This window comes from Macaca fascicularis, chromosome X, assembly GCF_037993035.2.
Source record: "Macaca fascicularis isolate 582-1 chromosome X, T2T-MFA8v1.1".
Lineage (NCBI taxonomy): Eukaryota > Metazoa > Chordata > Mammalia > Primates > Cercopithecidae > Macaca > Macaca fascicularis.
Genome location: NC_088395.1, coordinates 107,280,855 through 107,308,792, shown reverse-complemented (window position 1 = coordinate 107,308,792; position 27,938 = coordinate 107,280,855). Strand labels below are relative to the sequence as shown.

The following is a 27,938-nucleotide window of genomic DNA, read 5'->3' as shown; positions in this document are numbered from 1 at the left end:
AAGTAATGGTTCAGATAACATTTGCTGCCCAATGCCCTAGAAGGGGAAATGACAAACAAGTTCAAGAGTGTTTTGGGCCGGGCACGGTGGCTCATGCCTGTAATCCCAGCACTTTGGGAGACCGAGGTGGGCAGATCATGAGGTCAGGAGATCGAGACCATCCTAGCTAACACGGTGAAACCCCGTCTCTACTAAAAATACAAAAATTAGCCAGGCATGGTGGCGGGCACCTGTAGTCCCAGCTACTTGGGAGACTGAGGCAGGAGAATGGCATGAACCCGGGAGATGGAGCTTGCAATGAGCCGAGATCGCGCCACTGCACTCCAGCCTGGGCGACAGAGCGAGACTCCATCTCAAAAAAACAAAAAAGTTTTGTACCCTGCTACCTCATCCTATAAGGAAAATCCAGCTACACTTGCTTAAAGTGTATGCTGGTTTCTGTTGTGCTCATGCTGCCCTCTGCTGTCACCTCAGGGTAGAGGAACCAGTTAAAACAGCCAGTTCGTGAGTGAATTTAGGATTTACTTTTCTGAAAGACTTTGGAGAGCTGGGCAGGGGCCCGGGTTAGGAAAGGAAGAACTTCTACCCCCAACCCACTGCCCAAGGCCTGTCCTCAGTCCCTACCTAGCTTCTAGGGAAACTATTAAACAGCCCTAAAAGGATGCCTGGAAACGTTGTAGGATTTGGCAAACTCACCCACCTCAGAGTCCTGTCCCTAGAACTGTGGGAAACCATTTCCTCCTTTTATTAGGTCTCAGTTTCAGCTAACTAGAGGAGCTTTTCCGTTGACTTCAACCATGCCCTGGCTCAAGTTCACTCGCATATGTCCCTTTGCTCCCGGCGCTGGGTCAACTCCTGATTGCTCAGTAGGTAGTCATCAATGAATGTGAAGATTTCCTCGGGGGTGACAGGTTCCATGTAGCGGTCTCGGTCGATGCCCTGCTTGTCAATCAACACCATATTGAAGTAGGAGCGAGTGAGGCGCTGAAATTGCCTAGAGAGAGCAGCCCAGGGAGGTATGAGACCTTGTCTGGGCACCTATCCCCCCAGGCTCTACTACCCTCTGACTTTTTGCACCTCCACTCATGGACTAATTCCTTCCCCACCTCATCCCTGGTCCCCATCCCCTCTACTTCCTGTCTCAAGTCTCTTTGTTTTTCTGTGTTCAGACTCTACTCTTGCTGCCTCTATGCATCTAGTTCTGCTAAGCAGTCCCTTCCTCACCTCAGCTGCGACAGCTTTGTTATTAACAGGCAGTGCTTTCATTGTAGGCCCTTTTAAGCAGGGCTATCACATATTGCTGTGCAGGCTGCACAGGGTGACTCCAGGGGCCACCCGCTGCAGAGACTGTGCTGTGTATGCACATCATATATGGCAGTCCTTAGGTTGATAAATACCTTCTGGTTAACTCTTCCATCTGTAGCTGCAAGTCTGCAGTCTCCCTCTGAGTGTTTTCTAGTCTCTTCTCTAATTGGGACTGAATCTTCCTGTCCCCACTGAGACTGCGCTCTAGAGGCAGGTATAGTTTCTCTATTGTTTAGAGGCACTGCTCTAAAACAGAGCAGTAATGGCTTTCTTGGCCCTGAATATATGTGAAGGTATTAGAAGGGTGATACTGGATAGATAATGAGAAAGACCCACTTCTTCCATTACCTGTCACCTCTAATGTTCTCTTCCCCTGGAGTTGATAGATATGACTCAGATTTCAGTGCTTAAAGATGCCTTTTGTGATGGGCATGGTGGCTCATGTCTGTAATCCCAGCAGTTTGGGAGGCCGAGGTGGGCAGAACACCTGAGGTCAGGAGTCTGAGACCAGCCCGGCCAGTATGGGGAAACCTGTCTCTACTAAAAATACAAAAATTAGCTGGGCATGGTGGCGCACACCTCTAATCCCAGCTACTCGGGAGGCTGAGGCAGGAGAATTGCTTGAACCTGGGAGGTGGAAGTTGCAGTGAGCTGAAATCGTGCCATTGCATTCCAGCCTAGGCGATAAGAGCAAAACTCCATCTCAAAAAAAAGAAAAAAAAAGATGCCTTTTGCTCCTTTGGAGACTGAAGGCAAAGAGATGAGGCCAGAAAATAAGAGCCGGGGCTTATCTGAGTCAAGTTTGGGTTTACTGTCTCAGCCCTGGCTGTGCTTCAGAGTCCCCTCAGGTGCCTTTGTAAAAGCACATTCCTAAGGTGGTGTAGGGTGGGCCTGGTCATCTGTATTTTAAGCCCTCATTTGATTCTGATGTTCTGCCAAAGTAAAGAACTCTCTGGTCTTACCTAATGCATCCATAAGAGTTCAAACACAAGAAGTGCCCCGAGAGAGTAGTGTCTGATGGTTCCCCAGTAGTCTGCTTTTGCCAGTGTCCTGCCTAGGGTTTCTCCCCCGGCCCCAGCCATCCTCCCCAACACCGCGCTTGGCAGCCTCCCAGCCTGGACCTGAGCTCCTCGATGATGTTGGCTGACAGCTGTTGCTCCCGGATGCGCCCCACCTCCTGAGGTGGCTGTCCCACCAGTTCAATGATGGTCACATGCCGCAAATCCAGTCCACAGGTGGATTGCTGGGAGGGAGAGAGAACATTTTACACAACAGGGCTGTGCGTTCAAACCTAAGGCTACTTGGCTGATTCCTCGTGGGACCACATGAAGCAGTGTGGGAAAGGAGCCCCTTCTCCCCCAGTGATCACGTAATCACGCTGTGGGGTCTACAACAACCTGTTCCCTGTGTCATTCCGGAAGTACTTGCCCCAACGGTGCTTCCTTCATTCTACTGAAACCAGTTACACAAAGTGGGGTAGAGAAGAGAAATTCAATGACTAAATTGCAGGAACATAATCATTGTTTAAGTTTGCATAGGTTTTAAATTACATAAGTTCTTAATGAATAGCCAATGTGATATGATAATGGCTGTTGTTTATTGAATACACAAACCTAATGCTTTGTAGACGTAATCTAATCCTCACAACACCCCTCACAAGCCAGGTGGTGACAATAACATGCTGAGCCAAGATTCAAACTGAGGACTGATGCCCCCTGCCCAAGCATGTGCTCTTTACCAATAGGCTACCTGGCCAGGGCCTTTGCTCAGTCTCCAGGATTTCTCCAAAACTGTGCCCAGTGCTCTTTTCATTACCCCTTGTTACCTTCCTCGCACTGGGCAGCGCAGCTTGCAGTCCAACCCCGGATCTCCGTCCTGCCTTGTCTTGCAGGATTACCTACTAGCCAGTTACCAGGGTGAGGTTTAAAGAGACCTTGAATACTCCCCGGCACCCCACCTCTGTTTCATCTTTGGGCTTCCCTTCTAGTCCTCACCCTCAGGGTCACTATGCTTGCTGACAGGTTCCTTTTCTTGTTCTTACTCCCTTGCTTCCAACTGAACTGTTGCCTTTGTCATCCTTTTTGGGTCTCTGGATGAATAAGGTCTTTTTGGTCTAGACCCTCCAGCTTTTTTTTTTTGTAAAACTACTTCCATCCTGGGCCCCTGAATATTCACTCGGCAACTTCTAAGATTCAACCTTTAGAAACCTCCTAAGTAGCTTTTTCTCCCACATGGGTATCCAGCCCCTTGCAGCTCCCCAGAGCTGCTTCTGTTAGTTTTGTCAGCATACCCTGAATTATCTTCAGTAACCTAGCCTGTTCTTTTATAAGTCCCCATAATCATATTTATTCTGTCCTATCGACCTCTCCCTACCAGTGGCTTTGGCTAGGTATCTCTTATGTTAAAAACTGTCATGCAACTCTCATTTTACTTTGAGATATCATAACGCTTTTCCTTCTTTTCTGCTACTGGTAGTGGCTAAGAGCACAGATTCTGCAGCCAGACTCCCTGTGTTCAATCCCAGCTCCACCACTTACTAGCTAGTGACTTTGGGCAAGTGACTTAATCTCTATGCATCAGTTTCCTCACCTATTTAATGGGGATAACAATAGTATCTACCTCCAAAGGGTTGTGAGAATTGGATGAATATGTGTAAAACCCATAGATCAGTACTGGATACCTACGTAGCACTTACTGCATAAGTGTTCGTTAGTGCTCTTATTCCTTGAAAACATAAACATAGTTAATTCCCAACATTTACATTTGATCATAGCTGTCTTGCAAGTCTCTTCAGAGTGCTTTGCCACACTCCCTTCCCATCTTTCACCCAGCTCCCTGCAAGTCACAGCCACCACTCCAGTGACTTTATTGCCTTTTCAGTAAAAGCAGTTTCAAAAATGTGCTAAATATGTCTATGGTAAGACTGATCAAATGCTATCCACAAAAAGTTTCAGGAAGTAGGTAAGGTTTGTGCTGCAGAGAACATCTCTGATTTGGAAAAGGTAAGGGGTAATTTACAGGAGATAAGCCCTCATTAGGGGAATGGGCCTTACCTGTAGCATAGAGATCTGCATTTTATAATATCGGTTGGAGGGATCAGGAGCTGAGATGATGAGGAGTCGCTGTTTCTCATAGAATTGATCCAGGAGACCAGCAGCTGAGTTGACATTGACGTTAATCTTCATAGCTAGGGCAAAAGCAGGTGACCAGTCAGAGTACGGCTTCTCCTCCATCCCAGCTTAGGTAACCTAACATCTTGAGGTGTTCCAGTCTTTCAGGTTACCTCTCTCTGGCTGTTTCTCCTGTCCCTTGGGGGAAATCCTAAAAGAACACTTGGAGATTTTAAACCCTTCTTCTTGGGGTAGGAGTAGTCTATGGGGGAATGTTAGTCTTTAAATTAGACACATCCCAGAACCCCCCATTCCCACATCATATACATTGTTACTGGACCCCTGTGCCATGAGGAAGATCCTCCAAAGTTCCCCAGATCACCACATCCACTTGCCCCTGTTTCACTCACGAGTACAGATTGGTGGTGAACCTGACCACTGGCGGCTGGATTGACAGACCCGGGAGGGTGTCCCCTGGCGATCATAACCGCCATCACAGTGGTATTCACAGGTGGCACCATAGTTGTCCCCTGCTGAGGTGCAGGTGAGGTAGCCGTGCTGCGGAGGTTTCAGAGTTGGGCAGCGTCTCACTGTCAGGGAGGAGCTCAAGTTAGAAGTTATGGTGTTCCTTATAAGAAAGAAAGGCTAAGAGGGTGCCCATGCTGGGCTTTCTAGACCAGAAGACTTAGGATGATCAGAAAAATGGCCTTTCTATATTTCCAGTGGCTGGAGATGGAGCTGGAATTTTCCTTTCTTAAGGAATTAAATCTGAAATGCAGACAAAGGTTTGTAAAGTCTGGAAACACAGGTGAATATACATGTTGTCATCAAAAGACTGACAATCTTTAAAAGAAAATATTATCTGTTTCCAGACTTTATGGACGTGCTGTGTAAAGATGACTACCTTGCAGAATTCCTCTTAATAGCAGAAATAAGTTGGAGGAATCTTAAATGTTCATTGGTAGGAGAAGGGTTTAGCAAATTATGATATATTCTTAGAGTAGAATATTATGCTGTCATTAAAAATATTTCTGAAGAATTTTAAAATAACATGAGACAATTACTTTGTTAATGAAAAGTGAAAAGGATGATTTATGATTGGATATACAGTATAATCGCAACTATATGTTTTTTAAAGTATGTATAGAAAAAAGACTGGAAGGAAAATACCAAAAAGCTAATAGCAGTTGCCTCTGGATGATGGGGTAATACATTTTTCCCCTTTATATATTTCCTTATTTATCAAATGTTCAACAATAAGCATGAATTATCTTTATAATGAGAAAAGCAAAACAAAACAATACAACACAAAGCAAAGCAAAGAGGAAGAATCAGGTAGCCAACACCACCAATTTTAGCAGAGGTGAATGATAGAATGAAGGCAGATTACATGTGATCATTTTGAAGTCTAAGAAGAGAAATGGATAAAGAATATCCTTGTGAATTTTATCTGGATTTAGGATAACGAGAGTCTTGTTGATGAGAGTCTTGTTGGAGAGTCAAGGTCTCAGAAACATGTGTATGCACATGTAATGTTGGCTTCCTAAATAAGCCTGTTTGGTGAACTTGTTTTTCTCCCTCCCCAGTATAAATGAGGTGTGTCTCTTCCAGGCATAGAGAGGAGAGACATGGGGTGGGTCAGGGTAGAGCAGGATTAATGAACAATATGGAAACTAAAGAATTCTTTCTGACCTTGTACTTTCACAATGAACTTGCAGCTGGCCCGGTTGTAGGCTCGGTCATAGGCAGTGTAACGAATCACGTGCTCCCCTTCAGGAAAGTGAGAGCCAGGCTCAGGGCCCCGAAGTGTCACCCTGCATGGGACAGGGTGAAAGAAACACTGAGGAAAGAAACCCTTAGAATTGAAGTCTGAGGCACATCCCCACTGTCACCTTAGCCTGTGCAGTTTCAGTGTGACCAGCCTGAATGACTGAGAGAAGCCGAGGGAAGGCATAAGCGGCATCCATTATTCAGGCTCACCTGGTGATGGTACCATCAGCAGAATCTTTCACCAATGGCGGGTCCCAGTATACTCGAGCAGTCAATTTCTCTGGCTCTGCCATCTTCTCACGTGAGTGGGGACAGCGGATCTTGGGGGGATCTATGTCTGCCAAGGTGAAAAATCAAGTGCTGACTCGTGGGCCCCCTGCTTTCCCTGGTGGGAATCCATTGAAGCAGTGCCACACACCACACACCACACGCTGGGTAGGTAAAAAGTTCAAGGTGCTCAAGGAAACTGGGGAAGGAAGCCCAACTCCAGGGGAGAAGATCATTTTGTTCAGCAAATACCCAGGGTGCTACCCTCATAGCTAAGAGGAATGCCTTCTGTGGTGAGAATTCCACATCTCTTGTCGATATAATGCTGAGGTGGCTCTTTGCACCAGGACAACTGGGAGCAACCAGCATTTACCTACACATACAGGCTCGCCTCCACTCCATCTCCCATCTTCCATGCAGATTCGGCTGCGATCACCTTCCAGGTGGTAGCCACTGGAACAGCTATAGTCACAGCGAGAGTCAAGAAGCACTCCATTTGTGCAGGTGTAAGTGCCACTAGTGATGAATGGCAGTGCGTGGCATCTCATCTCTAAGAGAAAACCAAGTGGCAAGCTCAGTGGCTTGTGCAACTATGTGGAGGTGATGTCTGGGCATCTAGCACAGGGAGAAACATATCAGAGAGAGCAGAAAATACAAAAACCCTACCTGAACTGCCCTTACATTTTTGTGCCTAACTGCCTTTTCCCCTAATTGTCTTTGTATTTTCGTAAAGTATAGCAGCACCCTTGGGCAGAGGGGTGTCAAAAAAGTAAATTACTTGTCCAACCATATAGACTTCAAAATCAGACCTAACATTGTACATTGCCAAAATCCATAGAATATGCAACAAGAGTGGGCCTTAATGTAAACTATGGAATTCAGGTGACAATGATATATTAATGTATGTTCATTCAACTGTAAAAAGTGTAACACTCTGGTGGGAGATGTTGACAACAGGGGAAGCTGTACATGTGTGGGTGCAGGGGATAAATGGGAAATATCTATATCTTTCATTCAACTTTGCTGTGAACTTAAAACTTCTCTAAACAAATAGAATCTATTTTAGAGGGGGAAGTAAAACAACTTATCAAGAGTAAAAAAAAAAATCAGACCTGAGTTTGCATCCCAGTTCTACTTCTTACTAGCTCTATAACTTTAAGAAGTTGCCTCATCTCTTTGAGTCTCAGTGTTTTCTTCAGTGAAATGTGGATACCTCATAGGATTGTTGTATAAATTAAAAGAAACAATGCATATATCCTCTGGGCTCATTTAGGGCCTTAGCAACTGAGAATTTTTGTCTCTTATTCCTCAAATGCTAGATGCCCTTGAGCACGTTCAAAGCTGCTTTTCTCCTCCAGGCAATACTCATATAATTTTGGGGCTCCCTTAGGCACTGCTCAGCTGAGGCTCACTTACATGCCAACTTGGGCTGACTGGGCAAGAATACAAGTCAGAGCAGTGCCTGGAGGGCCAGGTGTGGTATTTGGTAAAAGAGGAATCCATGTGCCTTGGACACCACATGTGGCAGAGGTGGAGCCTGTCACTATGGATTAATTGTGAGCCTATGCTTGCTAAAGTCTTGTTGGAGATACCTGATACTTGAGAGAAGGAGGCCATATATTCCTTTAGGTTGTCTAACTTCTAATCCTGACTAAGTTCAATTGTTGAAGCTTTGAATAAAGATCTGTATTAGCTATATTCATTCTGTTTCTTGGCAAACCAGACTTAAAGATTATTGCATTTTCTGTTTTCCAGTGTCCCTTTGTAAAGACCTATGCAAAAATGACCTTCTTGAAATCAGGGTGAAGACAAAAGATTTGTCTCTTCAGATGAATGTGTTTGCTTAGTATCATATGACAGGAAATATGATAGATCCAAAGCATTTGCCCTTTTGTCTCTTATGAGGAAAGTCAAAGCCAGATTCAATGCTCAAATGTAGTAATTGACTCATTGTAGGCACCTGGAAATATGTATGTCACCATTCTTTTTTTTTTTTAAGATGGAGTCTCGCTCTGCCGCCCAGGCTGGAGTGCAGTGGCGCGATCTCGGCTCGCTGCAAGCTCCGCCTCCCGGGTTCACGCCATTCTCCTGCCTCAGCCTCCCGAGTAGCCGGGACCACAGGCGCCTGCCACTACGCCCGGCCAATTTTTTTGTATTTTTAGTAGAGACAGGGTTTCACTGTGTTAGCCAGGATGGTCTCGATCTCCTGACCTCGTGATCTGCCCACCTCGGCCTCCCAAAGTGCTGGGACTACAGGCGTGAGCCACCGCGCCCGGCCACCATTCTTTTAATTGATTTTATGTTCACTTGTACTTTACAGCTCTGTATTTTTCAATTGTATCAGACCGATTCAAATTCCTGTTGAAAATGATGGGATCTAAGTCCTGAAACAATTTAATTCCAGTCACCGAGAGGGGTGTGGTGACTGCCTGCTTTCTGGCTATCAAGCTTCTCTTCTCTACAGCATCTTCTCTGACTAGCCCCATTTCTATATGAATGCTCAGCACTTCTGCATCCACTTACATGACATTCATGTGCACACATTTGTGTTTCTATCCCATTCATCTATAAGCAGCCTGGGAGTATTTGAAGAATTGAGTAATACAGGAAGTGACCAATACAGGGCTGTGCATACATGGGTGTCCTACAAATGGTGTTCTGCCATGGACATATGGACAGGAAAAGCTCAGCTGCTGAAAGGCTGTGGAACTTGAGTAAGAGGTAGAGATTTGGAAGCTGAAGGGGGAAATGATTTGGAATGTGTATATATCAGCATTTTCACATTCTAGACTTAGGGATTTTTCTTCTGACTTTCAGAAGAAAATGAAGAATAGCAGATGTTTCATAGCTTCACTGCCAAGGTCTTCTAAGGCTATAGGCCAGGAAGTACAGCAGTTGACCACAAGTGGAAAAGAGTCTAAGACCACACGTCCTTAGGAGCTCCAGAAGAAGATCTAGGTCCACATCAGACCTCAGGCCCAAGCCTTCGCTCTGGCTATGCACTCCTGGGCTCCCCGAGTCAGAAGAGATGGTTGCTCCTTAAATGCTCATATTGCTTGGACAGTAACCCAGAGAAACTGAACTCGAATGTTAGGATGGGGAAAGGCCCTGCTGGGGGGCTTGTGGAATATTCTCAATTTGCACTTGAGAGAAGGGCATATTAGTAACACCTCCAGGCATATACCCTCAGCAGCTGGCTGGCTGGCTTCTCTCGAATACATGCATCAGCATATGCACACACACAACTTACGCCTGCAGTAGGCAGTTCCAGACCAGCGACGGCTTGGCAGGCATTGCACCGACCTTCTTCCAATCAGTCGAAAGCCCCGGTCACAGGAGAGCTCACAACGTGTGCCCAGGCTGCTGTGATAATTTCCTCCCCTCGGTGAGTAGCATGTGGCTTCTCCATCCTGGATATTTAATGTATAACACCATCGGGGGACTGTAGCAATAGAAGAAAGACAAGCTAGAAGTACAGTAATCAAGACAGTGTGGTGTTGGTGAAAAGACAGACAAATAGGTCAATGAAAAAAAATAGCCCAGAAGTAAACCCACACAGGTGTGTTGAAATTATTTTTGACAAAAGTGCAAAAACAATTCAGTGGAAGAAAGCCTTCAGACAAATGGTGCTGGAGCACTTGTACTTCCATATGCAAAAAAAAAACCCCACCTCAACCTAAGTCTCACACCTTATACAAAAATTAACTCAAACGGGATCATGGACTTGAAAAAACAGGAGAAAGTCACCGGGATTTAGGGCTAAGCAAAGTGGTCTTAGGTATGATACCAACAGCACAAATAATAAAAGAAACATTAAATTTTTTTTTTTTTTTTTTTTTTTTTTTTTTTTTTTTTTTTTTTTTTTTTTGAGACGGAGTCTCGCTCTCGCTCAGGCTGGAGTGCAGTGGTGCAATCTCGGCTCACTGCAAACTCCACCTCCCGCGTTCACCCCATTCTCCTGCGTCAGCCTCCCGAGCATCTGGGACTATAGGCGCCCGCCACCATGCCCGGCTAATTTTTTGTATTTTAGTAGAGATGGGGTTTCACCGTGTTAGCCAGGATGGTCTCGATCTCCTGACCTCGTGATCTGCCCGCCTCGGTCTCCCAAAATGCTGGGATTACAGGCGTGAGCCACTGTGCCCGGCCAGAAAAATTAGATTTTAATAAATTAATGAATTAATAAATTGGACCTTGTCAAAATTAAAAATTGCTCTGCGAAAAGACAAAGCCATAAAAAGGGACTAGTATTTAAAATATAGAAAGAACTCTCAAAACATTGAAAAAGCAAACAGTCCAGTTAGAATATGGACAAAAGATATAAACACACATGGCACTGAAGAGGATATACCGATGGCAAATAAGCATATAAAAAGATGTTCAGCATCATTAATCATTTGGGAAATGCAAATTAAAATCGTAATGAAATACCACCTATATATCCATCAGGGAGGGTATCCTTTAAAAAAAAAAACGGGTAATACCAAGTGTTTGTGAAGATGGAGAGAAACTGGAATTCTCATACATATCTGGTGGAAATGCAGAAATACAGCCACTTTGGAAAATATTTTGGCTATTTCTTATAAAGGTAACACGATACCTTCTTATAAAGAAAGGTACACTTACCATATGACTCTGCAATCCCACTTAAAGGTATTTATGCCAGTGAAATAAAAACCTGTGTCCACACAAAATCCTGTACATGAGAGTTAAAAGTAGCTCTATTCATAATTGCCAAAAGCTGGAAACAACTCAAATCTCAAAATTTTTTTTTTTTTTTTTCAAGACAGAGTCTCCCTCTGTCGCCTGCAGTGGTGCAATCTCGGCTCACGGCAACCTCCGCCTCCCGGGTTCAAGCTTGATTCTCCTGCCTCAGCCTCCCCAGTAGCTGGGACTACAGGCGTGCGCCACCACGCCCAGCTAATTTTTGTATTTAATTTTTGTATTTTTAGTAGAGATGGGGATTCACCTTGTTGGCTAGAATGGTCTCGATCTCTTGACTTCTTAATCTGCTCGCCTTGGCCTCCCAAAGTGCTGGGATCACAGGCATGAGCCACCGCACCCGGCCTCAAATGTCTTTCTACGGGTGAATGGCTGAACTAACTGGTGTATTCATACAAAAGAATGAAGTGCTGATACATGATGCAACAACATCAATCAATCTCAAATGTATTTTGGGAAGTGAAAGAAGCCAGACTCAAAAAACTACATACTGTAGAATTCCATTTATATAACAAAAATATAGGGACATAGGCAAAAATACAGTGACAGAGTACAGATCAGTGTTTGCCAGAGATTAGGGGTAGAGGTAGGGAATAACATCAGAGGGGAAGCGCTGGGCAAGAGTTTGAAGTGATGGAACTGTCTCATACTGTGGTGGGAGTTATGTGACCCTATGCATTTGTCAAAACTCACAGAACTGTACACCAAAAAGAGTGAGTTTTTCTGTGTGTATGTTTAACATAAAAATTTAAAGGATAATACAAAAATGTAAACTAGAGAGAGGAAGGGAATGTGACATCAAAGAAGGCTTCTTTGGAATGAAAGTCTAATCCCAGTTCAGTACTGAGCACAAAAGGTTATAGGGCTGTTAAATCATAAAGGCATCATAAAGATGTCTCACAGGCTATACAAAATAACTGACTCTTTAGTGGGTTCAGAGTTTAAAGGGGCACACAAAAACAAGCAGAGAGCCACCTGCCCAAGGATGCACACACACAGCATGGCATGGGTCTGTTAGCCTAGGGTTGGGAAGGCTAAAGCCCCATATGAGTTGATTCAGTTCCCACATCCTAAGGGACAAAAAAAAGGGGGGAGCTTTGAAAAAAAAAAGTAGATGAGACACCAAAGGAACAAAGAAAAGCTAGAGCCTCTTTCTGAGTGCAACTGGAGAATGAAGACAGATGACAGTGAGAAATCTTTTCTTCAGTAAACACTACTCTTGGGGCTACCAGCATTACTTTTGAGCCTGTGGCAGTGACACATGGCTGCCATCTGGAGACACCATCTCCAAATTACAGAAAGTCTTTTAAGCACTACAGTTGCAGAGCTGTTGATTATAAGGCCACAACACATATCACAAAGATCTTACTTGGCAGGCTGGGACCTCAACAATCACTCCCATTCTATATCTCTCCCACAGTCTGTCAAGGAAAATACACATCAGATTGGAATGGGTAGAATAAGTAAGAACGGTAAAGGGAAATATAAAGGTCAGGCTAAATGCTGAGACAGTAGAAGAGGCCCCAACTATTGTAAATAAGTTCAAATTTTCTGACCCAGAAAAAATCCTGGCATAAAGACAAAAACGTTGAAAGGCTGGAGAGGAGCAAACACAATCTCAGTTTTCAAATAAGGAAGAAGTCTCTGGGAGCTATAGCCTAGTGACACTGACAGCACTGATAGCATAGTGTTCTAGACTATTTAAACGTAAGGCGTGTGCGTTACACAGAGAAGTAGTGATCTCCAGGAACCCTCTGGAACAAGTAATTCCAGATTGACCTAATTTCCTGTTTGGGCAGGGTCACCAGACTGGTAGAGCAGGGGAAATAGTGGATACACTATGTGGAAGTAAGTGAGGCATGTGACAATGCTTTTCATGTCATTGATGTGGATGAGATGAAATACAAGAGAGGTGACAATATGGTTAAAATTTCATAAGTGGCTGAGCAACTGTACCCAAAGAATGCCCATGGGAAGCTGATCGAGGATGTGGTTAAAAGAAATCAAGAAGGCAATTCCATTTACAATAGCTACAAAGAAATCTAGAAATAAACTTAACCAAAGAAGTGAAAACCTATACACTGAAAATTATAAAACATCGATGAAAGAAATTAAAGAGGACACAAAAAATAGATATCCCGTGTTCATGGATCAGAAGAATTAATATTGTTAAAATGACCATATTGCTCAAAGCAATTTACAGATTCAATGCAATTTCTATCAAAATACCAACATCATTTTTCACAGAAATAGAAAAAGCAATCCTAAAATTCATATGGAACTAAAAAAGAGCCAGAATAGCCAAAGCAATCCTGAGCAAAAAAAAAAAAAAAAAGCTAGAGGCATCACATTACCTGATGTCAAAATATATTGTAAGGCTATAGTAACCAAAACAACACGGTATTGGTATAAAAATAGATATATAGATCAATGGAACAGAATAGGAAACCCAGAAATAAATTCATTTATTTATAGCCAACTGATCTTTGACAAGGCCATCAAGAACATACACTGGGGAAAGGACATTCTCTTCAATAAATGCTGCTTAGAAAACTAGATAACCTTTTACAGAATAATGAAATTGGACCCCCATCTCTCATATCCAAAAATTTACTCAAGATGGAGTAAAAACTTAAATGTAAGACCCAGAAGTACAAAATTACTAGAAGAAAACATAGGGAAAACTCCTCAGGATATTGGTCTAGGCAACAATTTTATGGTTAAGACCTCAAAAGCACAGGAAACAGAAACAAAAATAGACCAAGAGGACTATATTAAACTAAAAGGCTCCTGCACAGCAAAACAACAACAACAAACAACCGAGTGAAGAGACAACCTCTTGAATGGGAGAAAATATTTGCAAACTACTTATCCATCAGGGGACTAATAATGTCCAGTATATACAAGGAACTCGAACAACTCAACAGTAGAAAAACAAATAATTCCACTAAAAAAATTGGGCAAATGACACGAGTAGATATTTCTCAAAAGAGGACACACAAATGGCCAACAGATATATGAAAAAATGCTCAACATCACTAATCATCAGGGAGATGCAAATCAAAATCACACAATGAGATATCATCTCACCCCAGTTAAAATGGCTATTATTAAAAAGTCCAGGTGCAGTGGCTCATGCCTGTAATCCCAGGACTCTGGGAGGCCTATGCAGGTGGATCACCTGAGGTCAGGAGTTTGAGACCAGCCTGGCCAACATGGTGAAATCCCGTCTCTACTAAAAATAAAAAAATTAGCCGGGCATGGTGGTGGGCGCATGTAATCCCAGCAACTCGGGAGGCTGCGGCAGAAGAATTGCTTGAACCCAGGAGGTGGAGGTTGCAGTGAGCCAAGATCATGCCATTGCACTCCATCCTGGGGGACTGAGTGAGACTCTGTCTTAAAAAAAAAAAAAAAAAGAGACATAAATAACAGATGCTGGCCAGGATGCAGAGAAAAGGGAACCATACATTGTTGATGAGAATGTAAATTAATATAATCACTAAGGAAAAGAGTATGGAAATTTCTTAAAAAATGAAAACTAGCTGGGCGTGGTGGCTCACACCTGTAATCCCAGCACTTTGGGAGGCCAAGGCAGGTGGATCACCTGAGGTCAGGAGTTCGAGACCAGCCTGGCCAACATGGTGAAACTGTTTCTACTAAAAATACAGAAATTAGCTGGGCGTGGTGGCAGGTGCCTGTAATCCCAGCTACTGGGGAGGCTGAGGCAGGAGAATCGCTTGAACCTGGGAGGCAGAGGTTGCAGTGAGCCAAGATCACACCACTGCACTCCAACCTAGGCAACAAGAGTGAGACTCCATCGAAAGAAAGAAAGAAAGAGAGAAAGAGAGAGAGAAAGAGAGAGAGAGAGAAGGAAGGGAGGGAACTAGCACTACCACATGATTCAGCAGTCCCACTACTGGGTACCTATTTAAAGGAAAAGAAATCAATATATCAAAGGGATCTGCATTCATGTGTTTATCACAGCACTATTCACAATAGCAAAGATATGGAATCAACCTAAGTATCCATCAGTGGACTAATGGATAAAGAAAATGTGCTACATATACATAATAGAATAGTATTTGGCCATAATAAAGAATGAAATCCTATCATTTGCAGCAACATGGATGGAACTGGAAATCATTATGTTAAGCAAAATAAGCCAGGCACAGAAAGACAAATACTGCATGTTCTCACTTAATTGTAGGTGCTAAAAAAGTTAATCTCATGGACATAGAGAATAGAATGATAGATACCAGAGAATGGAGGGGTAACTAGGTGGCAGGGGGGATGAAGAGAGGTTTGTTGTGGATACAAATCTACAGTTAGAAGAAATAAATTCTAACGTTTGATAGCAGAATAGGGTGACTGTACTTAGCAACAATGTTTTGTATATTTCAAATTAAGTAGAAGAGAGGACTTGATAACAACACATAAAAATAGTAAATACTGAAGGTGATGGATACCGCAAATACCCTGACTTGATTACTCCACAGTCTATGCACATGACACTCAACATGTGCCCCATAAATATGTTAAGTATTATGTATCGATAAAAGAAAAAAGAATGTGGTTAAATACTGTATTGCAGGCTGGGCGTAGTGGCTCATCCCTGTAATCCCAGCACTGTGGGAGGCCGAAGCAGGCGGATCACCTGAGGTCAGGAGTTCGAGACTAGCCTGGCCAACATGGTGAAACCCTGTCTAGTAAAAATACAAAATTAGCCACGTGTGGTGGTGTGTGCCTGTAATCCCAGCTACTTGGGAGGCTGAGGCAGGAGAATTGCTTGAACCTGGGAGGCAGAGGTTGAAGTGAGCCAAGATCACGCCATTGCACTCCAGCCTGGGCAACAAGACCAAAACTTTGTCTTAAAAAAAAAAAACAAAAAAAAACCAAAAAACTCCCCTGCCCCTGCCCCACCTAAAAAAAACCCAAAAATACTGTATGGCAAAATTGTCTGGTGGGAAATGTGTAAGTCTTTATTGTGTATCTCCTGTGTTCTAGGCACCATGCTACATGTTTTCCTTTTCACATATATCATCTCATACAGTTCTCCCAACAGCCCTGTAAGGTATGTAGGTGTCTTTCCCTCTTTCGCAGATGAGGAAGTAAATTGCCCAGGATCCCTAAGCAAGTAGTGGGTAGAGCTGAAATTTGAACCCAAGCTTTGTCTGCTCCAAACCCCATGTCCTATGTAACCGCAGTGTCTGCCACTGCAGATATAAAATAGGCTACTACTTTGAAGTAAACACTGACCTTGTTGAATAGATAATATATCCACATGACTCAAAACCTCAAAAGTATAAAAAGTTACAAAGTACAATGTCTTCCCCCAACCCCTGCTCCCATGCCTACCCTGACTTAGTCCCCTCCCAAAGAACTACTTTTAATATTTCTTTGTGCAAATAAAGCAAATGTTGGCATAGCTTCTTATTTTTCCTTCCTTTTTAATACATAGGGTAGCATATTATGTCCACTCTTCCCTCCATTGCTTGTTTGGTAAACTTAACAGTTGTATTTAGAGATCTTTCCATATCACTACATAGTAAGCGTGCAATTTATTTAAATGAAATAACATTTATAAAATACATAGCAGTGACTGGCACATAATAGGTGTTTGTCCAGAGTCCAAGAGCTGGAAGGGGGAGAAGCTGAGATTTGAACTCAGGTCCATTGTCTCTGCTTTCTGTAGCTATTCATCTGTCTATCTCTTTTTAAGGTGCATGCAGAAAATAAAGTGCTGACAACAGTTTTGAAAGGGCCTTCTCTGTTATCTTCTATTATCTTCAGATAACCCAGGCAGTGTGACTAGCTTGCTCACAGATGAGGCATGCTGCAAGGAAAGCAACAGCCCAGCTGACTCCAAGCTAGGAGTCAGGATAAGGGAATGACAGAAAGTGCAGGATGAGTGAAGATGATAGCAAATGACATACCAATTTGCTTTGAAATAATGGTCTGGTTGTTCTGGTTTTTTTCCCAGTCTTCTTTTCTAGAACAATGAGTTATATTTTTGATGAAAGAGATGGATTAAGCATGGCTCTAGAGTCAGACAGATCTGAGTTTAAATTCTCTGTGACTCTCTGAATCTAAAACTTCCCTGAGCTTAGTTTCCTGGTTGGTAAAATGGGGGATAATAAACCATACCATAGGGCTGGTTGTGAGAACCAAACGAAATTTCATTTGTAAAATATTCAACCCTGTGAATGTTTTTCCCTAAGTCAGTGTCTGGGTTTGAGCCAGTGTCCCATCTTTCCTGAAGCAGCAACATGCTGTGGTTCCCAGCATTCATTTGGAGCACGTGACTGAGACACACGACTGCCATCTGGAGACACCATCTCCAAATTACGGAAAGTTCTTTAGCACTACGGTTGCAGAGCTATTGCTTATAAGGTCACAAAGACTTTACATGGGAGGCTGGGGCCTCAGGTTGTACTTTTCCTGGACACTCCCTCCCCCTCATCATTGCTAACTTCACTCAATTCATTTTATGCCAAGACTAAGTCCTAAAAGGAGCTTTGAGACACTAGACCTCCAAACCAAAGGCCCTTATGCAGCTTATATTTCTCCAAAGGGCTTTATGCTCATTTAAGAAGAACCAATGAAGAAGGTTAATGTTAATAATAGGGCTGCAGACTCTGTGAAAGTACCTTCTGCATCTGTTGCTTTTTACTAGCCACCTCTCCAAACTATAGTCTCCCATAATCTGGCTTCTGCTCCCAGGATGCTAGTGGTCAGCATCTACTTTTAACCATGGCTGTGTGAGAGTAACACACATGACTCCTTAAATATAGTTAAATACAGTTGAAAACAGTTAAATACACAAGTACAGTTAAAAACAGTTAAATACAGGAATACAGTTAAAAACAGTTAAATACACAAGTACAGTTAAAAACAGTTAAATACAGGAATACAGTTAAAAACAGTTAAATACAGTTAAAAACAGTTAAATACAGTTAAAAACAGTTAAATACACAAATACAGTTAAATACAGAAATATAGTTAAATACAGTTAAATACAGAACTATTTTCTTGAGGGTAATGAAAAGTAAACCAAAGAGGCAGTGCATAATGAAAGCCAAATAAGTGTGTCTAGACAGTAAACATTTATTTCAGAAGAGGTACCTAATAAGTACTCAATAAATATTCAATGAACGAATAAATGGGCAAGGGAAAGCTCAGTGTGGGCTAAAGCAGTTGGGAACACAGTACTGAACACAGCCTGACCAAAGTGCAGATTTCGTGTAGGGAGAACAGGTAGGAAGTTGTTAGTCTGGGAAGCTAGGCCGAGGCCAGATTCTGATTTAAAATGATCATTGTGGGTCACTAGGTTTGGGGGAGGGGGAAACATGAGTCAGATAATCCAGTTAGAGGCAACTGTATTATCCATGTGTGAGGTCAAAGTTTTATTCCCATGGATTAATAAAGAAATGACAGGTCTTTGTGACTGACTGGCAGGAAGTGATGAGGAAAAGGGGGCTGTTAAAGGTGACAGGACCTATTAGAGGTGACACTGAGGTATTCTGAAGTCTGAGTAACTAAGAGAATGATGGTAGTGTTATCAGAAGTAGGAAGGTCAGTAGGTGGAACCCTTTTCAGGAGAGAGGAAATATTTTTGTTTTAGACATCTCCAAATGGAAGTGTGTAGCAGCGGTTGGAGATGTAGTCCATCAGCTCAGGAGACAGGTCAGGGTTGACCCAAGTTCAGATCCTAGTCTCATTCTCTCTATTGTCACCACCAGAGAGTCCATCTCCTTTCCCAGTTTCAGCTCTGACCAGAATTGTGAAATGCCATGGAGCCCAAGGAAGGGGGATTAAGAAGAAAGGAAGGTGCTCACTGCTGCTAGAGAGACTGAGAGACACGCTCAAGAAAGGGTCATGGAAATTGGTTCTCTCATGGGAGAAAACTTTTGTCTTCAAGAGATGTCATTTCAGGTTGTAGATTTGTGAGTGGGTGAGAAACAGACTGTAGAGAGTTTAGGAGTTAGTGGGTGCTGAGAGAGAGAGGGAGTGGGTGTGGACCATTTGGCAGTGAGAAGAACATGAGTAGATGGTAGCTACGAAGGAGCTCAGAGGAGCTCAAAGCTCTGATAATTTCTCAGTTGAAACTGTTTTTCTTAAAGGTCACTGTTTACCTCCTTGCCAAATAAAATCTTTTCTCTACCCTCAATTAGATTTCTTTGCAATATTTGACACAGTTTATCTCTTACCCCTTCCTTTCCTTAAAACTCTCTTCTCCTGTGGCTTCTGTAATATGACAGGTACTGCCCAGATATCTTCCTACATGACTGACCACTAATTCTCTTTTTTTCCCCTTGCTGGTTCCTCTTCTCCTACTCATGTCTACAGATGTCTTCTAAAGCTCTGACCCTGGCCTTCTGCTCCCTCAGACAACCCATCTATCTAAGCTGATGACTCACACAACTTCATCTTTCTGCTTCCGGCTGCCTGTAGGGCATCTTTACCAAACCAGTTTTCTTTTTTAACATTGTCTTTCTGAGAGGGGTCCTACAATTCTTCCAGGTGTACAGACTGAGTGCTTTCAGACATCAGTTTGTTTCTTAGCCTCTTGGTACATCAAGTCTGTACTAAGTCTCGTCGTCTCTTTCTTTGAAACATTTATGGGGTTCATCTGTACCTTCCATTTCTTTGCCACCACACTCAGTCATCTCTAGCCAACATTACTGTAGCTGGTTCCTGGACAGTCTCCCTGACTCAGGCCTAACCACTGAACCCCTATTTCTGCATAGAATAATCAGGTTAATGTTCTAAAATGACAATTTATTGTGTCATGCCCCTGTGCAAAAACATGTGATGGGCTCCCTGTAGATCCTAGTACAACAGCTAAACTCTTCTGCCTGGCTTGCAAAGCAAAGAAACAAAGAATCAGAAATGGAAGGGATATCAGATACCACCTGGCCTAACTTCCCTTTTAATGCAGGAATTACTTACTGTGCAGCATTCATCACAGATAGTTTTCCTGCCTCTCATTAGTATTGTCCCTAGATCACGGAGTCTTTCCTAATTTGGTCTCACTCTTTATATTTAACTTTTTTTTTTTTTTTTTTTGAGACAGAGCCTTGCTTTGTCGCCCAGGCTGGACAGCAGTGGTGCCATCTCAGCTCTCAGCTCACTGCAACCTCCACCTCCCGGGTTCAAGCGATTCTCCCGCCTCAACCACCGGAGTAGCTGGGATTATAGGCACGTGCCACCATGCCTGGCTAATTTTTTGTAGTTTTGTTAGAGATGAGGTTTCACCATATTGACCAGGCTGGTCTCAAACTCCTGACCTCGAGTGATCCACCTGTCTCGGCCTCCCAAAGTGCTGGGTTTACAGGCATGAGCCACTGCACCTGACCTATATTTAACTTTCTTTGATACTACTCCCTCCACCTTCCATATCCTCCAATCAGGCCGGTTTCTTCTTAGCTCCCTTCTCTACCAGGTTTGTTCTTACTTCCACATTTTTAGCCATCTGCTTTTCTGGGTGCTCTCCCCTCCCCTTTCTAGTTCTCAAAATCCCACCTATCATTCTAAGCTTAGCCTAAATGTCATCTTTCGTGACCCCTTTCCTGACTTCTTTTTCTTAAATCCTACTGCATTTACTGCTATCACATAGCTTCACACTTACTTGCCCTACATGTGCTAATTTTATACACCCCCATCACCCCCAACAGAATGTCAGCTACATGATGGGGACAAAACCCTATCTGAGACCTTGTATCACCCACAGGCTTACCTTGCACAGGATTAGGCATTGAGTAACTAGTCGATACTTAATGATTAATAATATATGGAGAACCTTCAGGCTGGAGAGGTGAGGTCACACAGTAAGTCAGTAACCCAAGTTCATGACGAGAAATCACAGCCCCTGATTCCCTGTGCTGCAGTTTGGGCACATGTGAGCCAAGCCTGATGGGGATGCTTCAGGGAAGGGCCTAGGTCTGAGGCCAGAAAAGAGCTTTTCTGGGCTTGAGAAGCAGGGTAGATTACCTCGGTAGTCCAGGGCAGGAGCCCGTGGGACCTCCTCTGCATATACTTCATTGTAGCTTTCATCTGGATAGTAGCCAGAACCTAGAATAAGGAAGACAATATCAAGATGGTGTCTTGATTTCTCACTCAAGTCCTTCCCAACCTTCCCCCTCTTGTCCAACTTTGTCACTTCCTTAGGACATGGCATTCCATGGGTGGGGAGCCAGGTGGATATTTAGTGGGGGAAATCCTGTGTTGTAAGGCAGCAGAACTATTGTGGGTGAATCTCAGCACCTCAGTTGCATAGAGGGCAGGCTCATGGTTGTGGGGCCAGTTACTGCGAGCACTAGAAGACTCCATCTAAAAGAAAAAAATTGAACCTGACCATACATCAATCCTGTCAATCTGGACTATAAATGACCCATTTCCTTGAAGCAACACATGAGTCTTGGTAAGACACTGGGGACTAAGCTCTGAGAATGGACTGTGGTCCCAGATAGGAGGAAAAAACAGAACCTGTGTCTTCCCCCTAGTGACAGTCCTGCTCACAGTCCTCAAAGAGTAACAGTTACTCAGGTTTCCACTAGCCCACAGGGCACGGGCCTTTTTGTCATTGGATTACCATTGCTGGGGGTGGCGTGCCAAGGCCAAGAGGGGTGACTTATAAGGCAAGAGGAAATGAAAGCAGTTTTGTGAGCACTTTGCCCTGGTTTGGAGAACAGAGACGGCAGAGTCCTTCGGATAAATTTTCTGTTTCTCTAATCACAAGGAACTTTAACGGAGCTGCCGAGCTAGGGAACATTCCTAATCTATCTCCATCCAGTTAAGTGGCCCAGTCCCTAGTGGAGGCAGGTCTGCGGCTGTCTGGGAGACTAAACAGTGTGTTCCACCAGACGGCAGGAAATCGGTCATGAATACGAACTAATTGGAAAACAACTTGGTCCTTTCCGGAGCAAAGTTTCCGGAAGTCTTCCTTCCAGCCTCCCCGAGCCCTAACGCACGCACAAGAATAGCGTAGCCAGCTGTGTTGGAGTCAAGAGACAATTCCGTTATTTCCAGGAGAGGGTGTGCTTCCAGGACAGGGCTGGGTTTTAGTGCTGGAGCCCTTTGGCCTGTGTAAACACTCAGGCCACAAGCTCGCCTCCTCCTCTTGGGAAGAGGCACAGGGCCCCCTGCACTAAAGGGCGGAGCAGAGGGCGAGATGATGAAGCTCCTCCATTCCCCACAAGCCCAGACTAGGGGTGGGGGAGGTGAGGTATTGGGAAACCAGTCCAATTTAGTGAACAAGGGAATGAATCAATTGAAAGTTTGCCTTATGAAATCATGTCCTCGTTGGTTTGCCCTCATTCCAAAGGAAAGAGTTCATTTTTTCTTTTTCCCCTCTTTCTTTTTTTCTGTTTTCCCATTTCAGTTCTTCTGGCTTCTGTTTATTTCTTCTCAGGCCTCATCTCCCCTGCTCTCTTTTCTCCCATAACGGGAGGTTTCATTGGTGGGCGCGGGGGAGGAGGGGGGGTCATGGAATTCTCGTCAGCGGTTTCAGTTTGGTATTAGCCTCAAAGCCTTATAGGTCTTGTAAACAGGAGGCCAGATGTGTGTGATTCCCTAAAGTATTAGGTCTCCCTGCTCCGGTTACAGAGTCCAGCTTTTGAAGAAATGCTCAGCAGGGAGCAAAGGACTGTTTACCAGAAGAGAAAACAGGAGTGTCAAAGCCCTGTGGCTTGATAATGGTAACAACAACAACAAGACATGACAATGGCTGCTAACATCTCTCAGCTTACATTCTGTGTTAAGCACATGACATATGTTAGCTCATTATGTCACCATAACATGTCAGCAGGGTAGGTATTACTAATGTGCTCCAATATAAAGCCGAAGAAACGGGCTTGAGGAACCAAGGGGGTTGTCCAAGGTCTCCCAGTTATTAAGTAGCAGAGTGGGCATTCCAGCCCAGGTCTGCTTGACCCCCTAGATACCAAACTCAGACACTCCACTGAAGATGGTGATTAGGGGAGAGCTTTTGACGATGTCCAACTGGGGTAAAAGTCCAAAATCTCTTTTGCAATCCAGCTTTTTTACTGTGTGTGTGGGATCGAAGGCCACCAAGCATTTTACATCATTCCAGATTTACAGGGGATGTAGGAAAACTGTGGGGGAAGACTCAATAAGATAATTACAGTCTCCATCAGGGTGCGGAAGTACGCTTTGTGTGGAGAAAGTTCAGACCACCTTGCCACTTTACACCTTTCCATTTTCCCATTTCCCCTCTTTGCCTACCTTTGAGTATTTTTTTCTTTTTTGCAAATGGTGGAATTCTTAGATGGGTATAAGAATGAAATTAAAGGGGAACACTCCCTACATTATTCTGTCTGCTTGTCCCTCTTTAGCCCTGGGGGAAGGACTTGGGGAGCATTCCTCAGTTCCTTTAGATCAATCAGTGCTTGGTTACTGTGTGGTCTGTTACTGGGCTCCTCCAACCTCCATAGTACAGTCAGGCCCTCTAAGCACTGCCCTTCACAAAAGTATAGTTAGACATGTAATTGATAGTTAAAAGACTATTTCAAGATTCATATTAATCCTTGGTTTATGATGACAAATACAGTCTGACTTTCTGGGCTGCACAGATACGCCAGCACACACTTTTAACCCATTCTTTGCTTTATTTATATTCTTAACTTTTCCCAACCACTGCTGATTATTCCTGGACCCTTTTTCTGATTAGCCCTGAATCCACATTTGGCTGCTTTTCTGTGCTATGCTCATTTGAAGACAAGGCTGTAGAAGTAAACAAAACAGTCCTGGATAAATAAAGAGTGCTCAATAAATATTTGTTGAAGGAATGAATGAACAAATGCATGAAGGCAAGCCCAACAGCTGAGCTAGCAGTGTAGGGGAAATGTCTCTCATCATGTGGTCTCCTAAGGATAGAAGAGGGAAGGATGAGTGGGATTGCAGGGCTGGCGGAGGCCTCACCAATCTGAGCTCCTCAGGAGTGGTGACTCGTGATTCATGTGGAAGTGGGGAGTTCCATCTTTTCAAATAGCCCTTTGAGAACCTCAACTGAATCTAACTTTTAAAAAACTGCTCTGTGCTCACGACTCCAACAGCTCAGGCTTCTGTTTTGGGAAAGGTAAAGACCTTTGCATGCCATGAGGTTTCATACAGGTGTTCAGAACTGGGCTTCGAGCCATGTAATCTCCACTGCTTTAGTCCTGTGGTCTTTGGCTGGATTTTGGTCTCTGTAAATGAACTGAAGCTAGGGGAGGTTGGGGAGGACAGTCGCATATTTATCTCCTGGAGACTTGGGGCACCTTTAACCCCAAACAGGATATGCTCTGCCAAGGGCTTGACTTGAATTTTTTCATCTCAATGTCAGTCCTTGTGCTTCACCCCCTACAAAGCCAGGTTAAGCCAAAAAGGGGAAGAAGTTTGCATATTTGTTTGAAAACTTGATGCAGCTGTTCCAGACAAACAGAGCTACTGCCAAAGGCCTCCACCAGGAGCTAAGGGCATGTGGAAAATTTTAGCTGCAATGACTGTGGCTGTGATGGGAGCAGTTTGTTATTTACTCATCTCTGGATATTTTCCTAACCCCATTGGTTGGGCCTGTCTCCTTCCCCCATTCCTCCCTACTGGCCCCTGTGAGGGCAGACACTGCAGGCCACAGAATATTCTTAGCACTTGGAATGCCAGCTGGGCCCCATATAAAACCTCTGTATGCCACTTCATTATCCTGCCCTCATCCCTTCCCTCTCCCCTTTCCCTCTTCTCACTGAGCTTGTTCTCTGGCTCTCTGGGTGAAGAATGAAATGTTCAGGAATCCAGAAAACTCCATCCCTTCTGAAGTAAAGAACAAATGAAAAGAAACTGGGAAATTCCTGATTAAAAGGATGTGATCTGTATTACCACTAACAGCTTTGGCATAAAAGGGCTATAAAAATCTCATTTTATAAATAAGGTCAGGGAGGGAGGGAGGGAGGGAAGAAGTCTGATGGATTCTTGTTTCCCTTGAATAGATTGCCTGCTCCCTTATTTTTCCCAAATGAGATTTGTGGTCTAAGTCCATTTTTTGTGGTCTTGACAAGGGTATTTGACTCATAAAAGGATTAATATTAATAAAGATTTGACTCATAAAGGATTTCATATTAGAAAATGGTTTTCAGGGAGCTAAGTACACAAGCAGGTGAGACAATGGCCTCAAAGGTGATGTCCAACCTTCTCATGTTTGTACTAGTGTGGCCTATTTCAAATAGCTCTTGTTAGACTGCCTTAAAAGCCTCCTTTGGTAGTCTGTTGCAATGTTTAACCATCTTTATTGTCCTTTAATACTTTTCTGTATAGAAAATAAGTGTCTCTTTTTGTAGTCTAACTCTTTCTTCTCCAAGTCTTGGTCTAGGACTTATCCTTCCGGGAAATAACAGACAACAGCTCCTAGAACTTACCTGCATACCATGTTGGTGTCACTGCTGGAGTCAGGAAGAACAGCAGAGAGAGAGCTCCTCTTTGAGTTAGTTGACTGGCCATCCTTGAAAGGGAGGATTATGGAGACAAGAAAAGATGTATGTATGGCCTGAAGTACCAGGGTAAAGGAAAGTGACTTTCAGAAGTCAGCCATCAATTAACTTCCAAAAGTGGGGAAGCAGAAATATGGGATCTGTGAGGAAGAAGAGAGATTTTATAATTAATGAATGCTTTTTATATTATCTCCCTCATACGAATCTTTCATGTTATAGAATAACAAGACTCTGTTTGTTATTTGTGGTCCCTTTTCCTCCCAGGAGGAGGAGGACGTAAAACAACCAATCTTCAACTGACCCTGGTGGGATCAGATGCAAATGCTCCATGGTCCAAGTTATAGAGAGGGACACTGAAGTACTGAGACTAGGAAAAGGCCAACATAAAATTACATGGAACCAGTAGGGAACCTGGTGACCTAAAGGCTACCATTAGGTTTCATTCATTTAACTAACATTTCCTAGCCACTAATCTGGGAAAGTGTTAGCATATGTGGTCTAAGAATTTGAACACTGACGTTACACAGGTCTGGATGTGAATCCAATTCTGTCACCTGTTAGCTATGGGGTCTTGGACAAATTTTTTAACTTCTCTGAGCCTCGGTTTCCTCATCTATAAAATCGGAATAATAATACTCTCTACCTCATGAATTGATTATTGCCTGTCATATAGGGAAGTAATTTATATATTAGACAATATTATTACCAATTTTGTATTGGACAGGACTGAATGTTTCCCTTCTTTAGTCTCCCAGGCAGTAACTATACTCTGGCTCTGTTCTTAGCTTTGGGTTTTAAGGCTTAGTGGTTTGGTAGTGGCTTCTGGCTTTCAAGTCCAGCCTAACCCTCTAGTTTTACCTTGCTGGGCCAGCAGGAAGTCAGCGAGGTAGAGGAGGACCTGCTGAGGTACATGAGGAGAGGGTGAACAAGCTCCAATTGCCCTCTCACTTCCTGCCCTGTCCTCACCCTAATGGGATGAGAGTTTTGTGGTTCCCAGTAGGCAAATACTTTGTAAATGACAGTATTAAAATTTGCTGCCCATTGGTATAAATTGGCCACTGGGCATTTCAGCAAGCACCCATTCACTCACATGCTTTCAATGAAATGCCATGCTCAGGGGAGGAGTCAGTCCTAGAAATAGAGAAACAAAAAGGTGGTAGATTCTGGCCAGAGTTCCTAAGGGACATGCAAAGCCCAAGAAAGGGAAAATTTTATTTTCTAATTCATTGCTACTTGGTTTCAGACTTTGTCTAGAAAGTGACAGGGAGGCAGGATGGAGAAAAAGAGTAAATGAAGGAGAAAAGGGAAGTAGAAAGATGTGGGATGGAAGGAAAGAAAATCTGACAGAGCTGAAGGAAAGAGATGGATAAACACAGAAAGAGGCAACAAAAGGAGGAGAAAGAGGAGATTAAAGAGAGATCTGGGAAAACAAACAGTTAGATAACTAATCACCAACCCCTCTCCCACATCTAGCCTCCATCTAGTTCCTTTGTTCTGGAGCAGAGGCATTCCTTTTTCAGACCCAATACTCTGAACCTGTGACCTCTTACGTGTCCGGCTTCTCCCCAATCTCAGGCTTAATACTTGACTCACTAGAGTCAACCATCCCATCCCTCTGCTGTGGGCCAAGAAGTTGCTGGGAACATGTGTTTGCAGTCAGGTCACAGCATAAATGAAAAGCAGCATATGATCCAGCTTCATAAAATAACTTCTCCCCCGACCTCCACCCCCAGCCATGTTGCCCAAGTTCTGGATCTCCTTATCCCCTTCACAATTGTGCATTGGGGTAGTGGAGTGTGGAGGGATTAGTTGCAGATCTTACCTGTTTTATGGTATTTTGTGCCCTTTTTCTCTCTCCTCTTTCTCCTTCCTCTCTGCTCCTCTCATCAATTGGAAAAAACCTTCTACTTCAACATTCCTAGAACGAGTGGCTCCTGGTCTGTCCCGACCTCCGGGATTCTGTTAACACTGCCCAGATGTTACGACGTCCGCATCTGCCAAAAGATTCCTTAAAGCTATATTATCCCCGAAGCTATAGTTATTCCTGTCTCAGAGAAGGGTTTTAGAAAGATGGGGGAGAAGGAACACAGGGATTAGAGGAACTCAGTCTGTCTGCTGCAGAAGAGGGGGAAGTGTGAATGGCACTGGCTCCAAGCCTGTGAGTATAGTGATGACTAACACAGAGGCTGGCTTAAGCGGCCTCCAGAGATGTGTTGCACTGAAGAACACTTCTTTTTATGACTCAGCATGACATAAGAATTGAATGAAAAGGAATTTCACAAACAGA

At 43.6% G+C, this 27,938-nt stretch overlaps 2 protein-coding genes across 4 annotated transcripts in view; one reads left to right on the top strand and one right to left on the bottom strand.

Annotated features, from left to right (window-relative positions):
- The window catches only part of SYTL4 (synaptotagmin like 4), a 93,171-nt gene that overhangs the window by 58,464 nt on the left and 6,769 nt on the right, over positions 1 to 27,938 (top strand). The gene's annotated exons all lie outside the window — the stretch shown is intronic.
- On the bottom strand, positions 505 to 27,794 carry SRPX2 (sushi repeat containing protein X-linked 2). 3 transcript variants are annotated; one of them, XM_065538368.2, is made up of 12 exons: positions 27,474 to 27,794; positions 26,742 to 26,782; positions 25,580 to 25,791; positions 21,162 to 21,242; positions 9,703 to 9,894; positions 6,826 to 7,002; positions 6,396 to 6,522; positions 6,108 to 6,229; positions 4,826 to 5,005; positions 4,359 to 4,492; positions 2,427 to 2,548; positions 505 to 994 (listed from the first exon to the last, which is right to left on the bottom strand). In XM_065538368.2, the coding sequence occupies exons 3-12, from the start codon at positions 25,659 to 25,661 to the stop codon at positions 814 to 816; spliced, it is 1,398 nt and encodes a 465-aa protein (XP_065394440.1). In that variant the 5' UTR covers positions 25,662 to 25,791; positions 26,742 to 26,782; positions 27,474 to 27,794; the 3' UTR covers positions 505 to 813. The 3 variants fall into 3 exon arrangements, with proteins under 3 accessions (XP_065394440.1, XP_005594168.1, XP_005594169.1); XM_005594111.5 differs by lacking the exon at positions 26,742 to 26,782; XM_005594112.5 differs by lacking the exon at positions 26,742 to 26,782 and having other exon boundaries at positions 25,580 to 25,662.

What these genes read in the sequence shown, in the direction of transcription:
- SRPX2 (XM_065538368.2), bottom strand. Translation starts at nt 25,661, where the DNA reads ATGGCCAGTCAACTAACTCAAAGAGGAGCTCTCTCTCTGCTGTTCTTC. An exon ending in AGGCGAGCCTGTATGTGTAG is followed by an intron (nt 6,523 to 6,825) that starts GTAAATGCTGGT and finishes TCACCTTGGCAG; the next exon opens with ACATAGATCCCCCCAAGATC. An exon ending in GTTCATTGTGAAAGTACAAG is followed by an intron (nt 5,006 to 6,107) that starts GTCAGAAAGAAT and finishes CCTCCCTGACAG; the next exon opens with TGAGACGCTGCCCAACTCTG.